Source organism: Pleurodeles waltl, chromosome 7, assembly GCF_031143425.1.
Source record: "Pleurodeles waltl isolate 20211129_DDA chromosome 7, aPleWal1.hap1.20221129, whole genome shotgun sequence".
NCBI classification, from domain to species: Eukaryota; Metazoa; Chordata; class Amphibia; order Caudata; family Salamandridae; genus Pleurodeles; species Pleurodeles waltl.
In genome coordinates, this window is record NC_090446.1 from 1,359,535,478 (window position 1) to 1,359,552,808 (window position 17,331).

At 50.1% G+C, this 17,331-nt stretch overlaps 1 protein-coding gene across 2 annotated transcripts in view; it reads left to right on the forward strand.

The window, feature by feature from the left end:
* LENG8 (leukocyte receptor cluster member 8) overlaps positions 1–17,331 on the forward strand; it is a 130,015-nt gene that overhangs the window by 88,111 nt on the left and 24,573 nt on the right. For both annotated transcript variants that reach the window (XM_069200799.1, XM_069200800.1), the window contains exon 11: positions 5,279–5,380. In XM_069200799.1, coding sequence (XP_069056900.1) covers positions 5,279–5,380 — 102 coding nt within the window. The remainder of the gene's footprint in view (positions 1–5,278; positions 5,381–17,331) is intronic.

The window sequence follows — 17,331 nt, forward strand, 5'->3', positions numbered from 1 at the left end:
GGAATGGGACTCAATTCAACACACCCACCACATAAATCATTTGGAATTGCTAGCAATGTTCTTAGCACTCAAAGCATTTCAGCCACAGATCACGCACAAAACAGTGTTAATCAGGACAGACCACATGACCACAATGTATTATCTGCAAACACAGGGAGGGACGCACTCATCTCAATTGTCCCTTCTAGCACAGACAATTTGGAAATGGGCAATTCACAATCTCATCAACTACTAGCAGAGTATATCCCAGGGATACACAACCAACAAGTGGACCTTTTAAGCAAGGAGCAGCAAAAAATAAACAAATGGGAGATTCCGCCCACAAGTGATTCAACAGTACTTCCACAAATGGGAAACCCAACACATAGACCTCTTCGCAACAAGCGAAAATGCAAAATGCCTAAACTTCGCATCCAGCCACCCACACCCTCTGCCCAAGGGCAATGCTCTGTGGATCAACTCGTCTGGGATATTTGCTAATGCTTCCACTCCCCCCCCCCCCCTCCCAAATTAATTCCATTTCTTGTCAGCACACTGCGTGTCACCTCGTTCACTATGATACTCGTAGCTCCAACGTGGGCACGACTGCACTGGTACACCACACTTCTAGATCTGTCAGTAGCACCACATCGCAAACTTCCAAACTGACAGATCTGTTAACACAGTAAAAAGGTCAAATCAGGCTTTCCAATCCCAGTGTTCTCAACTTGGCGATTTGGCTCCTGAAGTCATAGAATTTGGATATTTACACCTCCCATTAGAATGCGCGGAAGTTCTAAAGCAAGCACGCAAACCGACAACTAGACAATGCCATGCTAACAAACGGAAACGGTTTGTTTACTACTGTCAGCCCAAAAATATAGACCCACTTAAAGCATCAATACAGGATATTGTACGCTACCTGCTTCATTTACAAAAAGCGAATCTAGCTTTTTCCTCTATTAAAATTAATCTTACTGCTATATCAGCGTACTTACAAACCATACAACATACTGCTTTCTTCAGAGTCCCATTCATAAAATCCTTTATGGAAGGATTTTGCGTATTATTCCACTAAGAACCCCGCCAGTTCCTGCATGGAATACCAATATTATACTCGCAAGATTAATGGGATCTCCATTTGAGCCCATGCATTCACGCGAGATTCAATTTCTCACTTGGAAAATTGCTTTTTTAGTAGCAATTACTTCATTAAGAATAGTAAGTGATATTAAAGCATTCACTCTCGAGGAACCTTTTTTCCAAGTACACAAACATAAAGTGGTACTTAGGACAAATCCTACATTTTTGCCAAAAGTAGTTTCTTCTTTTCACATTTACCGTTCAGTGGAATTGCCAGTCTTCTTCCCACAGCCATAATCACGTGCTGAAAGAGCTATTTATACTCTTGACCTTAAAAGAGCTCCAATGTACTATATTGATAGAACAAATGTTTTTGAAAACTAAACCGCTTTTTGTAGCTTTTCAAAAGCCACATAAAGGAAATCCTATCTCTAAACAAAGATTAGCTAGATGGATTGTAAGATGTATTCAAACATGTTACATTAAAGCAAAAAGATACCTTTAAAAATGCCTAAAGCACATTCCACTAGGAAAAAAGGTGCTTCCTTGGCATTTATAGGGAACATACCAATGGCAGACCTATGCAAGGCTGCCACATGGTCCACTCACATTTACAAAATATTACTGTGTGGATGTGTTTTCCAAGCAACAGGCCAATGTTGGTCAAGCTGTACTTTCAAACTACTTCAACTCCTACAGGCTAGCCACCTCTGTTTTGGGAGAAGGACTGTGTAGGACGTTAGTACATACAGAGCCATTTCAAAGTAAGAAATAGCATGCACAGAGTCCAAGGGTTCCCCTTAGAGGTAAGATAGTGGCAAAAAAAGATAATTCTAATGCTCTATTTTGTGGTAGTGTGGTCGAGCAGTAGGCTTATCAGAGGGTAGTGTTAAGCATTTGTTGTACACACACAGGCAATAAATGAGGAACACACTGACAATTCCAGGCCAGTAGGTTTTTATATAGAAAAATAAATTTTCTTAGTTTATTTTAAGAACCACAGGTTCAAGATTTTCAAACAATACTTTAAATGAAAGGTATTTCACTCGGGTATCTTAGGAACTTTGAATTATCACAATAGCATGTACAGTTTTGTCAAAAATGGCAATAAGCTATTTTAAAAGTGAACACAGTGCAAACATCAACAGTTCCTGGGGGAGGTAAGGTAAATGTTAAGTTTACAGGTAAGTAAGACACTTACAGGGTTCAAAGTTGGGTCCAAGGTAGCCCACCTTTGGGGGTTCAAGGCAACCCCAAAGTTACCACACCAGCAGCTCAGGGTCGGTCAGGTGCAGAGGTCAAAGTGGTGCCCAAACACACAGGCTTCATGGAAATAGGGGTGCCCCGGTTCCAGTCTGCCCAGCAGTTAAGTACCTGCGACTTCGGAGGGCAGACCAGGGGGGTTTTGTAGGGCACCCGGGGGGGGGGGGGGGGGGGGGGGACACAAGCAGGCACAGAAAGTACACCCTCAGCGGCACAGGGGCGGCCGGGTGCAGAGTGCAAACAGGTGTCGGGTTTTCAATAGGAATCAATGGGGAGGCCCGGGGGTCTCTTTTGTGATGCGAGCAGGCACGGGGGCTCCTCTGGGTAGCCACCACCTGGGCTAGGCAGAGGGTCGCCTGGGTCCCGCTCCTGCACTGGAGTTCGGTTCCTTCAGGTCCTGGGGGCTGCGGGTGCAGTGGGTTTCCCAGGCGTCTGGTTCCTTGAAGCAGGAAGTCGCGGTCGGGGGAGCCTCTGGATTTCCTCTGCAGGCGTCGCTGCTGGGGGGGGGGGGGGGGGGGGGGTTCAACTCTGGCTACTCACGGGCTCGCAGTCGCCGGGGAGTCCTCCCTGTAGTGTTGGCACCCGATGCCCGCAGCTCGACCTGTGAAAAACCGAGTGGAAAGTGTCACGCTTCGGGCGGGAAATGTTTGGTCTTTAAAAGTTGCTTCTTTGTTGCAAAGTTGCGGTCTTGTTGAACAGGGCCACTGTTCTCGGGAGCTTCTTGGTCCTTTTTAGATGCAGGGCAGTCCTCTGAGGCTTCAGAGGTCGCTGGTCCCTGTTGGATGCGTTGCTGTTGCAGTTTTTCTTGAAGTGGGGAGACAGACAGGTAGGGCTGCGGCCAAAGCAGTCGTCGTCTCAGTCTTCTCTGCAGGGCTTTAGGTCAGCAGTCCTTCTTCGTCTTCAGGTTGCAGGAATCGATCTTCCTCAGTTCTGGGAGCCCTTAAATACTCAATTTAGGGGTGTGTTTAGGTCTGGGGGGTTAGTAGCCAATGGCTACTAGCCCTGAGGATGGCTACACCCTCTTTGTGCCTCCTCCCTGTGGGGAGGACATCCCTAATCCTATTGGGGGAATCCTCCATCTATAAGATGGAAGATTTCTAAAAGTCAGTCACCTCAGCTCAGGATGCCTTAGGGGCTGTCCTGACTGGGGAGTGACTCCTCCTTGTTTTTCTCAGTATCTCCTCCAGCCTTGCTGCCAAAAGTGAGGCAGTGGCCGGAGGGGCGGGCATCTCCACTAGCTGGGATGCCCTGTGGTGCTGTAACAAAGGGGGTGAGCCTTTGAGGCTCACCGCCAGGTGTTACAGTTCCTGCAGGGGAAGGTGAGAAGCACCTCCACCCAGGACAGGCTTTGTTCCTGGCCACAGAGTGACAAAGGCACTCTCCCCATGTGGCCAGCAACATGTCTGGTGTGTGGCAGGCTGGCAAAAACTAGTCAGCCCACACTGGAAGTCGGGTATGTTTTCAGGGGGCATCTCTAAGATGCCCTCTGGATGTATTTTTACAATAAAGTGCACACTGGCATCAGTGTGCATTTATTGTGCTGAGAAGTTTGATACCAAACTTCACAGTTTTCAGTGTAGCCATTATGGTGCTGTGGAGTTCGTGTTTGACAGACTCCCAGACCATATACTCTTATGGCTACCCTGCACTTACAATGTCTAAGGTTTGGCTTAGACACTGTAGGGGCACAGTGCTCATGCACCTATGCCCTCAACTGTGGTATAGTGCACCCTGCCTTAGGGCTGTAAGGCCTGCTAGAGGGGTGACTTACCTATGCCGCAGGCAGTGTGAGGTTAGCATGGCACTCTGAGGGGAGTGCCATGTCGACTTGGTCATTTTCTCCCCACCAGCACACACAAGCTGGCAAGCAGTGTGGCTGTGCTGAGTGAGGGGTCCCTAGGGTGGCATAAGACATGCTGCAGCCCTTAGACCTTCCCTGGCATCCGGGCCCTTGGTACCAGGGGTACCAGTTACAAGGGACTTACCTGGGTGCGAGGGTTGTGCCAATTGTGGAGACAAAGGTACAGTTTAGGGAAAGAACACTGGTGCTGGGGCCTGGTTAGCAGGCCTCAGCACACTTTCAAATCATAACTTGGCATCAGCAAAGGCAAAAAGTCAGGGGGTAACCATGCCAAGGAGGCATTTCCTTACAGACTGCTTTTTAGTCGATGCATAGCATGTGTATCTGCAGCTATACATGCCATTGAACGGAAAATGGCACTTACCCAGTGTACATCTGTTCTTGGCATGTAGTGCTGCATATTCACATGCACCCTCACCGGAAGCCTGTAATCGTTGCAGTTCTTATTTGTACATATGTACATATATTTACATTTGCATGGACATCTTACTTACTACATATAGTTGTACATTTACATTCTTTCACACTATCACTCCTTTCTACACCCTCCTGCGGGAAAACAATCTAACAAAGGAGTAGATGCCTATGTGCACTATGACCGAGAGGAGGAGTCACTCGATCCCGTGACTCGAAAAGAGACTTCTTCAAAGAAAAACAACTTGTAACACGCCGGGCCCAATACTAGATGGCGGAATGATATGCATAGCATGTGAATCTGCAGCACTACATGCGACGAACAGATGTGCACTGGGTAAGTGACATTTTCCATTTCTATGTGTAGATTTTCTTTCTTAGAATGTCTAACTTTTCTCAGAGAAACATGCAAGCAAGGCATTTGATGGCTTAAGTAACATAACTGCCAATTATGTCACATGACTGTCTTGCAGCTGACCCGCGTCTGGTAGAATCGAGATAATAAATGCTGTTAGAAACCTCAGGCGCCATCTGCATCTGACTTGTGCCTCCGATCCGTCAACGTTAGTTAATTTCTAATGCTTCTCTTCAGAGATGGTGTTCTTTCCTGCTTGCTCTGTAGCTCTCTTATCTCCTTTCTCTACTGAAGACTTACTTTGTTTTAATGTCCATCCATAGATTCTGAAGAAGTCTCTCGTCATGGTAAAGTCCCATTGGAAAGAGAAACAAGACTATGCCTTTGCCTGTGAGCAGATGAAGTCCATCCGTCAGGACTTAACAGTATGTTTATGTTTTTTTTTAGTTCTTTATTTTTTTTAGTTCTTTATTTTTTTTTCTTTGTTTTTATTTGGTACATCTTGGATCAAAACAAATGGACTGGAGTGGGGCAGATTCTTTTGGATCGGAGTGAGGCAGATTGCATTAGGGTGGCGTGGGGTGAGGTGGATTGGACTGGATTGGGGCATATGGTTTTAGATTGAGGCGGATTGCAGTGGCAGTCTGCATGAGGTTGGTGCTGGGTCCCTTAAGAGTGGTACATTTTATGCTGCTGCTCTTTGGAACCCTCTTTAGTACCTAGGCCCCAGGTACTAGAGGTACCATTTACTAGGTACTTAACAGGTGCTAAAGGGGCCTGGCCACTTTGTGATCAAGTGACCAGGTGTCTTGCTTTGGGGAAAGAAATACTGGCACTGGGGACCTGCTTATAAGAAAATCAGTGCACTTCAGTCAAGGTTGCATCAAAAACTAGGCAAAAAGTGTACAACCAGAATCCTGCTTCCTACAGATTAACAACACTTTTCCAGTTTCTTGATCTTCTCACAACACTAGCAAAGGCACCACTCTGGAATACCTGGCTAAGTAGGTAGAGCCACCCTAGGTCTACTGTGCGGGTCAAGAAGGGGGGATTCTGCCTTCATTTCTCATCAGTGAGTTGGGCCTTTGGACTCCTCCCTCGCGCCAAGTCACGCTATCGAGCACCTTGGCTTGTTCTCTCTGTGGGTCAAGCTGTTCTGCAGGTTTTTAGGTCTAGGTCTCTCTTGGCGGATGATTGCCCTTCACAGTTATTCCCTTCCTGTTCCAAAAGTCTTCCTTCCTTGTACCGTTGTTTAAACTTGGTTGTCAAGCCATCAAAGATGACTGAAGAGCTAGACTAGACAAACACTTAAGCTCTTCTATTGGCCAAAGATAGGTCGCCAGATCAACTCACAAGGTATGCGCTGTTAAAATCCCAAGACTCCTTCAATCCTGAGAGAGTTGCTGTTCAGATTTGAGAAAAAGCTTCCTGCTGATTCCACACTGAAACTAAATTGGGTAGGTTCAGATGGGAGAGGGCTACATTAGATAGGAAAAGACCGGAGGCAGTGATGATTCTGCTGCTCTCTATGCAACATTTGTCCCTTTTTTTTTTTTTTTTTTGATTTTACTCCTGCCTTCTCACCTCACACCTGCTTGGGGAATAAGTAGCACTTGAAAAACGTCTGCAGTGTGGATGGAGTAAAGGGTTTATTTTTTATTTTTTGCAGGACATTTTAGGACCCTCTCTACCTGGATGTTTGCTCGCTGCTGGCTTCTTCCCCTGATACGTGGGGAGGCTGGACCTTTTACAATGAATCAGAGTGCTGGACTATTTGCAGCACAGGCTTGGCTTCTCTGTGGCTATAAGAGCCAGAAGAGAGAGAGCCCAGTCTATAATACTTTAGTTAAGCAGGCAGTTCTTTTTCCTAACAATGTGCAGAACCAGTAGTTATAATTTGATTTCTTATTGATTTCTTGAACTCAGTTTAAATTTGTATATAGAGATAATTTAGTCTATAGATTGTGTTTTAGAGATGTTCTCTTCCAAAAAAAAAATGTAATTATGAAAAAGGTAGGGAAGAGCAATGCTGCAAAGAGCCCACTATGGGCCTGTAAAGAAATGGCTCCCTGTTGCAGTTACCCCCCACTTTTTGCCTGATACTGATGCTGACTTGACTGAGAAGTGTGCTGGGACCCTGCTAACCAGGCCCCAGCACCAGTGTTCTTTCACCTAAAATGTACTTTTGATTCCACAATTGGCACACCCTGGCATCCAGATAAGTCCCTTGTAACTGGTACCTCTGGTACCAAGGGCCCTGATGCCAGGGAAGGTCTCTAAGGGCTACAGCATGTATTATGCCACCCTAGAGACCCCTCACTCAGCACAGACACACTGCTTACCAGCTTGTGTGTGCTAGTGAGAACAAAATGAGTAAGTCGACATGGCACTCCCCTCAGGGTGCCATGCCAGCCTCTCACTGCCTATGCAGTATAGATAAGACACCCCTCTAGCAGGCCTTACAGCCCTAAGGCAGGGTGCACTATACCATAGGTGAGGGTACCAGTGCATGAGCACTGTACCCCTACAGTGTCTAAGCAAAACCTTAGACATTGTAAGTGCAGGGTAGCCATAAGAGTATATGGTCTGGGAGTCTGTTTTACTAATGGCTACACTGAAAACTGGGAAGTTTGGTATCAAACTTCTCAGCACAATAAATGCACACTGATGCCAGTGTACATTTTATTGTAAAATACACCACAGAGGGCACCTTAGAGGTGCTCCCTGAAACTTAACCGACTATCTGTGTAGGCTGACTGGTTCCAGCAGCCTGCCACACTAGACATGTTGCTGGCCCCATGGGGAGAGTGCCTTTGTCACTCTGAGGCCAGTAACAAAGCCTGCACTGGGTGGAGATGCTAACACCTCCCCCAGGCAGGAGCTGTAACACCTGGCGGTGAGCCTCAAAGGCTCACCCCTTTGTCACAGCACAGCAGGGCACTCCAGCTTAGTGGAGTTGCCCGCCCCCTCCGGCCACGGCCCCCACTTTTGGCGGCAAGGCTGGAGGAAACAAAGAAAGCAACAAGGAGGAGTCACTGGCCAGTCAGGACAGCCCCTAAGGTGTCCTGAGCTGAGGTGACTAACTTTTAGAAATCCTCCATCTTGCAGATGGAGGATTCCCCCAATAGGATTAGGGATGTGACCCCCTCCCCTTGGGAGGAGGCACAAAGAGGGTGTACTCACCCTCAGGGCTAGTAGCCATTGGCTACTAACCCCACAGACCTAAACACGCCCTTAAATTTAGTATTTAAGGGCTCTCCCTGAACCTAGAAACTAGATTCCTGCAACAACAAGAAGGACTGCCTAGCTGAAAACCCCTGCAGAGGAAGACCAGAAGACAACAACTGCCTTGGCTCCAGAAACTCACCGGCCTGTCTCCTGCCTTCCAAAGAACTCTGCTCCAGCGACGCCTTCCAAAGGGACCAGCGACCTCTGCATCCTCTGAGGACTGCCCTGCTTCGACGACGACAAGAAACTCCCGAGGACAGCGGACCTGCTCCAAAAAGACTGCAACTTTATCCAAAGGAGCAGCTTTAAAGAACCCTGCAATCTCCCCGCAAGAAGCGTGAGACTTGCAACACTGCACCCGGCGACCCCGACTCGGCTGGTGGAGAACCAACACCTCAGGGAGGACCCCCGGACTACTCTACGACTGTGAGTACCAAAACCTGTCCCCCCTGAGCCCCCACAGCGCCGCCTGCAGAGGGAATCCCGAGGCTTCCCCTGACCGCGACTCTCTGAAACCTAAGTCCCGACGCCTGGAAAAGACCCTGCACCCGCAGCCCCCAGGACCTGAAGGACCGGACTTTCACTGCAGAAGTGACCCCCAGGAGTCCCTCTCCCTTGCCCAAGTGGAGGTTTCCCCGAGGAAGCCCCCCCTTGCCTGCCTGCAGCGCTGAAGAGATCCCCTTGATCTCTCATTGACTTCCATTGCGAACCCGACGCTTGTTCTAACACTGCACCCGGCCGCCCCCGCGCCGCTGAGGGTGAAATTTCTGTGTGGGCTTGTGTCCCCCCCGGTGCCCTACAAAACCCCCCTGGTCTGCCCTCCGCAGACGCGGGTACTTACCTGCTGGCAGACTGGAACCGGGGCACCCCCTTCTCTCCATTGAAGCCTATGCGTTTTGGGCACCACTTTGAACTCTGCACCCGACCGGCCCTGAGCTGCTGGTGTGGTAACTTTGGGGTTGCTCTGAACCCCCAACGGTGGGCTACCTTGGACCAAGAACTGAACCCTGTAAGTGTCTTACTTACCTGGTAAAACTAACAAAAACTTACCTCCCCCAGGAACTGTGAAAATTGCACTAAGTGTCTGTAGGAAGTTGGCTCTGTATGTGCTATTTCAAAGTAAGGAATAGCATGCACAGAGTCCAAGGGTTCCCCTTAGAGGTAAAATAGTGGTAAAAATAGATAATACTAATGCTCTATTTTGTGGTAGTGTGGTCGAGCAGTAGGCTTATCCAAGGAGTAGTGTTAAGCATTTGTTGTACATACACATAGACAATAAATGAGGTACACACACTCAGAGACAAATCCAGCCAATAGGTTTTTACATAGAAAAATATCTTTTCTTAGTTTATTTTAAGAACCACAGGTTCAAATTCTACATGTACTATCTCATTCGAAAGGTATTGCAGGTAAGTACTTTAGGAACTTCAAATCATCAAAATTGCATGTATACTTTTCGAGTTATTCACAAATAGCTGTTTTAAAAGTGGACACTTAGTGCAATTTTCACAGTTCCTAGGGGAGGTAAGTATTTGTTAGGTTAACCAGGTAAGTAAGACACTTACAGGGCTTAGTTCTTGGTCCAAGGTAGCCCACCGTTGGGGGTTCAGAGCAACCCCAAAGTCACCACACCAGCAGCTCAGGGCCGGTCAGGTGCAGAGTTCAAAGTGGTGCCCAAAACACATAGGCTAGAATGGAGAGAAGGGGGTGCCCCGGTTCCGGTCTGCTTGCAGGTAAGTACCCGCGTCTTCGGAGGGCAGACCAGGGGGGTTTTGTAGGGCACCGGGGGGGACACAAGCCCACACAGAAATTTCACCCTCAGCGGCGCGGGGGCGGCCGGGTGCAGTGTAGAAACAGGCGTCGGGTTCGCAATGTTAGTCTATGAGAGATCTCGGGATCTCTTCAGCGCTGCAGGCAGGCAAGGGGGGTATTCCTCGGGGAAACCTCCACTTGGACAAGGGAGAGGGACTCCTGGGGGTCACTTCTCCAGTGAAAGTCCGGTCCTTCAGGTCCTGGGGGCTGCGGGTGCAGGGTCTCTCCCAGGCGTCGGGACTTTAGATTCAAAGAGTCGCGGTCAGGGGAAGCCTCGGGATTCCCTCTGCAGGCGGCGCTGTGGGGGCTCAGGGGGGACAGGTTTTTGTACTCACAGTATCAGAGTAGTCCTGGGGTCCCTCCTGAGGTGTTGGATCGCCACCAGCCGAGTCGGGGTCGCCGGGTGCAGTGTTGCAAGTCTCACGCTTCTTGCGGGGAGCTTGCAGGGTTCTTTCTAGGCTGCTGGAAACAAAGTTGCAGCCTTTCTTGGAGCAGGTCCGCTGTCCTCGGGAGTTTCTTGTCTTTTCGAAGCAGGGGCAGTCCTCAGAGGATGTCGAGGTCGCTGGTCCCTTTGGAAGGCGTCGCTGGAGCAGGATCTTTGGAAGGCAGGAGACAGGCCGGTGAGTTTCTGGAGCCAAGGCAGTTGTCGTCTTCTGGTCTTCCGCTGCAGGGGTTTTCAGCTAGGCAGTCCTTCTTCTTGTAGTTGCAGGAATCTAATTTTCTAGGGTTCAGGGTAGCCCTTAAATACTAAATTTAAGGGCGTGTTTAGGTCTGGGGGGTTAGTAGCCAATGGCTACTAGCCCTGAGGGTGGGTACACCCTCTTTGTGCCTCCTCCCAAGGGGAGGGGGTCACAATCCTAACCCTTTTGGGGGAATCCTCCATCTGCAAGATGGAGGATTTCTAAAAGTTAGTCACTTCAGCTCAGGACACCTTAGGGGCTGTCCTGACTGGCCAGTGACTCCTCCTTGTTTTTCTCATTATTTTCTCCGGCCTTGCCGCCAAAAGTGGGGCCTGGCCGGAGGGGGCGGGCAACTCCACTAGCTGGAGTGTCCTGCTGGGTTGGCACAAAGGAGGTGAGCCTTTGAGGCTCACCGCCAGGTGTGACTATTCCTGCCTGGGGGAGGTGTTAGCATCTCCACCCAGTGCAGGCTTTGTTACTGGCCTCAGAGTGACAAAGGCACTCTCCCCATGGGGCCAGCAACATGTCTCGGTTTGTGGCAGGCTGCTAAAACTAGTCAGCCTACACAGATAGTCGGTTAAGTTTCAGGGGGCACCTCTAAGGTGCCCTCTGGGGTGTATTTTACAATAAAATGTACACTGGCATCAGTGTGCATTTATTGTGCTGAGAAGTTTGATACCAAACTTCCCAGTTTTCAGTGTAGCCATTATGGTGCTGTGGAGTTCGTGTTTGACAGACTCCCAGACCATATACTCTTATGGCTACCCTGCACTTACAATGTCTAAGGTTTTGTTTAGACACTGTAGGGGTACCATGCTCATGCACTGGTACCCTCACCTATGGTATAGTGCACCCTGCCTTAGGGCTGTAAGGCCTGCTAGAGGGGTGTCTTACCTATACTGCATAGGCAGTGAGAGGCTGGCATGGCACCCTGAGGGGAGTGCCATGTCGACTTACTCGTTTTGTCCTCACTAGCACACACAAGCTGGCAAGCAGTGTGTCTGTGCTGAGTGAGAGGTCTCCAGGGTGGCATAAGACATGCTGCAGCCCTTAGAGACCTTCCTTGGCATCAGGGCCCTTGGTACTAGAAGTACCAGTTACAAGGGACTTATCTGAATGCCAGGGTGTGCCAATTGTGGATACAATGGTACATTTTAGGTGAAGGAACACTGGTGCTGGGGCCTGGTTAGCAGGGTCCCAGCACACTTCTCAGTCAAGTCAGCATCAGTATCAGGCAAAAAGTGGGGGGTAACTGCAACAGGGAGCCATTTCTTTACAGTGTCCACTTTTAAAATAGCTATTTGTGAATAACTTGAAAAGTATACATGCAATTGAAATGATTCAAAGTTCCTAATGTACTTACCTGCAATACCTTTCAAACAAGATATTACATGTTAAATTTGAACCTGTGGTTCTTAAAATAAACTAAGAAAATATATTTTTCTATACAAAACCTATTGGCTGGATTTGTCTCGGAGGGTGTGTACCTCATTTTTCTGATGGATACAACTACCTGTGGATTCCTCACCTCATGAATACTCCCATGGCGCCAGCATTCGACGGAAATCTTCTTACTAGTCTCTGCACGTCGACGAGGACGTCACTGTCGCCCACGCGACGCCGTCTGACGTCATACAGGCAATAAGAGGTCCTCGACGACGTGCGGACGTCAGTTCCCTTTTTTCCGTGCATTCGAAACGGTTATCTTCGAGGGAGCAACTGTTACTCTTGCGGTTACAGTGTATATCTTGCTGCGTAGTCTTTCGCTGTGGAAATAATGTCGCAGAGAAAGTCTGGATTTAAGCCTTGTCGTGAGTGTGGAGGCAAGATGTCGGTGACGGATCCTCATTCCGATTGCCTTTGGTGTTTGAGCTCCGACCACGACGTCTCGACTTGTGATTCATGTCAGCACATGAATCCAAAGGCTCTTAAAGAACGTGAGGCGAAGCTGTTTGTGGACAAGTCAAAGGAGAAGCATCACAAGAAGTCTTCTCCAAGACATCGGCGTCATCGAGACTCCCGGCGCCGTAGAGAATCTCGGCGTCATTCAAGGGAGGCTCGTTCCAGGTCTCCGGATCGGCGCCGACGAACATGGGAGGTCAGCCCCACGGTTACGCCGCATCCTTCGACGCCGTTGCCTTCTCCGGCGTCTCCAACTTCACCTGGACAGGCGTCGGTGATTGAGGTATTGGAGCCTCAAGTGTTTTCTCCGGCGCCGAGGCCGGCGTCGGGGTCGCCTCCGAGACAGGCACCCCAGTATCTGGCTTTTCCCACCCCTGGAGCCAATAGTTCCGCATTCTTGAATGTGATGTATGCCATCTTCCAACAGATGGCTCCAGGGGGTGCTCCGGCTGGGCCTTTGGCCTTTTCTTTGGGTGATCCTGCGCCTCTTCGGCCGGCACCCTTTATGCCCTTTCTCCCGTTTGGGAACGTGGGCTCGGCGCCAGTGTCGGCGCCGGTGGCCGCTCCGGTGGCTTCGGAAGGATTGGCCCCAGGGATTTCCATCCCGTCGACGTCGAGATTTCGGCCTGTGACTCCGGTGGGTCCATCCGTTTCAACTGCTCTTCAGTCGGCGCCGAAGTTACCTGTGGCGCCGGTAGCGGCGTCGGTGGCTTCGGAAGATCGGCGCCGATCTCCGACTTCGGCGGAGGCATTGTCGACTCCGCGGATTGAGCAACGACTGCATTCAAGGAGACCTGCTCTCTGGGTACTAGAAGAGCAGGAGTACCAACGAGCCCTAGAGGAAGGAGAGCTAGAGGACTCGGGTGATGGGCTGCGTGGACTGGAGTCGGCCAGTGGGCTGGACACTTCCCCTGAGTGGGACCTTTCGTCCCCGGGGGAATATACTGAGGAGGCTGCTTCCTTTCATGCAGTGGTACGGAAGGCAGCTAGTTTTTTGGACCTGCCTTTGCCGGTGGTGGAGGCGAAACAAAACCTTTTGACAGAGGTGTTACATCCGGCCTCCGCCGCGGCGGAGCCTCTGTTACCTTTTAATGACGCTCTGCTGGATCCGGTTTTAGAGGTGTGGAAGAGGCCGGCATCTTCCCCAGCAGTTCACAGAGCCGCGGCCAGGAGGTATCGGGCGGCTCCAAATGACCCTGGTTTTCTGTCCAGGCACCCTACGCCGGAGAGCTTGGTGGTGCAGGCCTCCTGTTCGTCCAAGTCAGCGCCTGGTTCTTTTCCGACGGTGCCTGGGGACAGAGATTCAAAGAAGCTAGAGGCGCAGTCGAAGAAGATTTTTTCGTCCTGCAGTCTGGCGTTAAAAGCCACCAATGCAACCTGTATCCTGGGAGGTATATTCATGCTCTGATGGATGACATCTCCTCTTCGTTTACAGAGCTTCCCCAGGGTCTTTTGGATCTTGTCTCAAATGCCCAGGCTGCTGCGACCCAAATTATCCAGACGGGACTGGATACCACCGACTCGGTAGCCAGAGCAATGGGCACAACTGTGGTGGCAAGGAGACAGGCCTGGCTCCGTAACTCGGGCTTTTCGGCTGATGTACAGTCCACATTGTTGGATCTCCCGTTTGATGGGGACAAACTGTTTGGGGCTAAGGCTGATTCGGCCTTGGAACGTTTTAAGGAAAGCAGGGCCACGGCTAAGTCGTTAGGGCTCCAAGCTCCTTCTTCCACGGCCTCTTCCAGATTTTTCAGGAGGTTTCGTGGATTTGGGCGTGGCTCTTCCTCCTCTTCCTTTCGGGGAAGATATCAGCAACCTGCCTCTTCCCATCCCTATAGATCTTTTAGGGGGAGAGGTAGGGTCCGCACCAGAGGAGCCTCTCAGCAGCACTCTGCCTCTTCCTCATTGTAGGAAGTTGGCTCTGTATGTGCTATTTCAAAGTAAGGAATAGCATGCACAGAGTCCAAGGGTTCCCCTTAGAGGTAAAATAGTGGTAAAAAGAGATAATACTAATGCTCTATTTTGTGGTAGTGTGGTCGAGCAGTAGGCTTATCCAAGGAGTAGTGTTAAGCATTTGTTGTACATACACATAGACAATAAATGAGGTACACACACTCAGAGACAAATCCAGCCAATAGGTTTTTATATAGAAAAATATCTTTTCTTAGTTTATTTTAAGAACCACAGGTTCAAATTCTACATGTAATATCTCATTCGAAAGGTATTGCAGGTAAGTACTTTAGGAACTTCAAATCATCAAAATTGCATGTATACTTTTCAAGTTATTCACAAATAGCTGTTTTAAAAGTGGACACTTAGTGCAATTTTCACAGTTCCTAGGGGAGGTAAGTATTTGTTAGGTTAACCAGGTAAGTAAGACACTTACAGGGCTTAGTTCTCGGTCCAAGGTAGCCCACCGTTGGGGGTTCAGAGCAACCCCAAAGTCACCACACCAGCAGCTCAGGGCCGGTCAGGTGCAGAGTTCAAAGTGGTGCCCAAAACACATAGGCTAGAATGGAGAGAAGGGGGTGCCCCGGTTCCGGTCTGCTTGCAGGTAAGTACCCGCGTCTTCGGAGGGCAGACCAGGGGGGTTTTGTAGGGCACCGGGGGGGACACAGGTCCACACAGAAATTTCACCCTCAGCGGCGCGGGGGCGGCCGGGTGCAGTGTAGAAACAAGCGTCGGGTTCGCAATGTTAGTCTATGAGAGATCTCGGGATCTCTTCAGCGCTGCAGGCAGGCAAGGGGGGGATTCCTCGGGGAAACCTCCACTTGGGCAAGGGAGAGGGACTCCTGGGGGTCACTTCTCCAGTGAAAGTCCGGTCCTTCAGGTCCTGGGGGCTGCGGGTGCAGGGTCTCTCCCAGGCGTCGGGACTTTAGGTTCAAAGAGTCGCGGTCAGGGGAAGCCTCGGGATTCCCTCTGCAGGCGGCGCTGTGGGGGCTCAGGGGGGACAGGTTTTGGTACTCACAGTATCAGAGTAGTCCTGGGGTCCCTCCTGAGGTGTTGGATCGCCACCAGCCGAGTCGGGGTCGCCGGGTGCAGTGTTGCAAGTCTCACGCTTCTTGCGGGGAGCTTGCAGGGTTCTTTAAAGCTGCTGGAAACAAAGTTGCAGCTTTTCTTGGAGCAGGTCCGCTGTCCTCGGGAGTTTCTTGTCTTTTCGAAGCAGGGGCAGTCCTCAGAGGATGTCGAGGTCGCTGGTCCCTTTGGAAGGCGTCGCTGGAGCAGGATCTTTGGAAGGCAGGAGACAGGCCGGTGAGTTTCTGGAGCCAAGGCAGTTGTCGTCTTCTGGTCTTCCGCTGCAGGGGTTTTCAGCTAGGCAGTCCTTCTTCTTGTAGTTGCAGGAATCTAATTTTCTAGGGTTCAGGGTAGCCCTTAAATACTAAATTTAAGGGCGTGTTTAGGTCTGGGGGGTTAGTAGCCAATGGCTACTAGCCCTGAGGGTGGGTACACCCTCTTTGTGCCTCCTCCCAAGGGGAGGGGGTCACAATCCTAACCCTATTGGGGGAATCCTCCATCTGCAAGATGGAGGATTTCTAAAAGTTAGAGTCACCTCAGCTCAGGACACCTTAGGGGCTGGCCTGACTGGCCAGTGACTCCTCCTTGTTATTCTCATTATTTTCTCCGGCCTTGCCGCCAAAAGTGGGGCCTGGCCGGAGGGGGCGGGCAACTCCACTAGCTGGAGTGTCCTGCTGGGTTGGCACAAAGGAGGTGAGCCTTTGAGGCTCACCGCCAGGTGTGACAATTCCTGCCTGGGAGAGGTGTTAGCATCTCCACCCAGTGCAGGCGTTGTTACTGGCCTCAGAGTGACAAAGGCACTCTCCCCATGGGGCCAGCAACATGTCTCGGTTTGTGGCAGGCTGCTAAAACTAGCCAGCCTACACAGATAGTCGGTTAAGTTTCAGGGGGCACCTCTAAGGTGCCCTCTGTGGTGTATTTTACAATAAAATGTACACTGGCATCAGTGTGCATTTATTGTGCTGAGAAGTTTGATACCAAACTTCCCAGTTTTCAGTGTAGCCATTATGGTGCTGTGGAGTTCGTGTTTGACAGACTCCCAGACCATATACTCTTATGGCTACCCTGCACTTACAATGTCTAAGGTTTTGTTTAGACACTGTAGGGGTACCATGCTCATGCACTGGTACCCTCACCTATGGTATAGTGCACCCTGCCTTAGGGCTGTAAGGCCTGCTAGAGGGGTGTCTTACCTATACTGCATAGGCAGTGAGAGGCTGGCATGGCACCCTGAGGGGAGTGCCATGTCGACTTACTCGTTTTGTCCTCACTAGCACACACAAGCTGGCAAGCAGTGTGTCTGTGCTGAGTGAGAGGTCTCCAGGGTGGCATAAGACATGCTGCTGCCCTTAGAGACCTTCCTTGGCATCAGGGCCCTTGGTACTAGAAGTACCAGTTACAAGGGACTTATCTGGATGCCAGGGTCTGCCAATTGTGGATACAAAAGTACAGGTTAGGGAAAGAACACTGGTGCTGGGGCCTGGTTAGCAGGCCTCAGCACACTTTCAATTGTAAACATAGCATCAGCAAAGGCAAAAAGTCAGGGGGCAACCATGCCAAGGAGGCATTTCCTTACACTCATCCTCTGGCGGGGTGCAGCAGGGGAAGCAGCCTTAGGCTTCCACCATTTCCAACTCACGCCTCTCCTGTAGGGGGAAGATTACAGCATTTTCTCACCAAATGGGAGACTGTTACGTCGGACAATTGGGTTCTCAGTGTTGTGGGAACAGGCTACACCC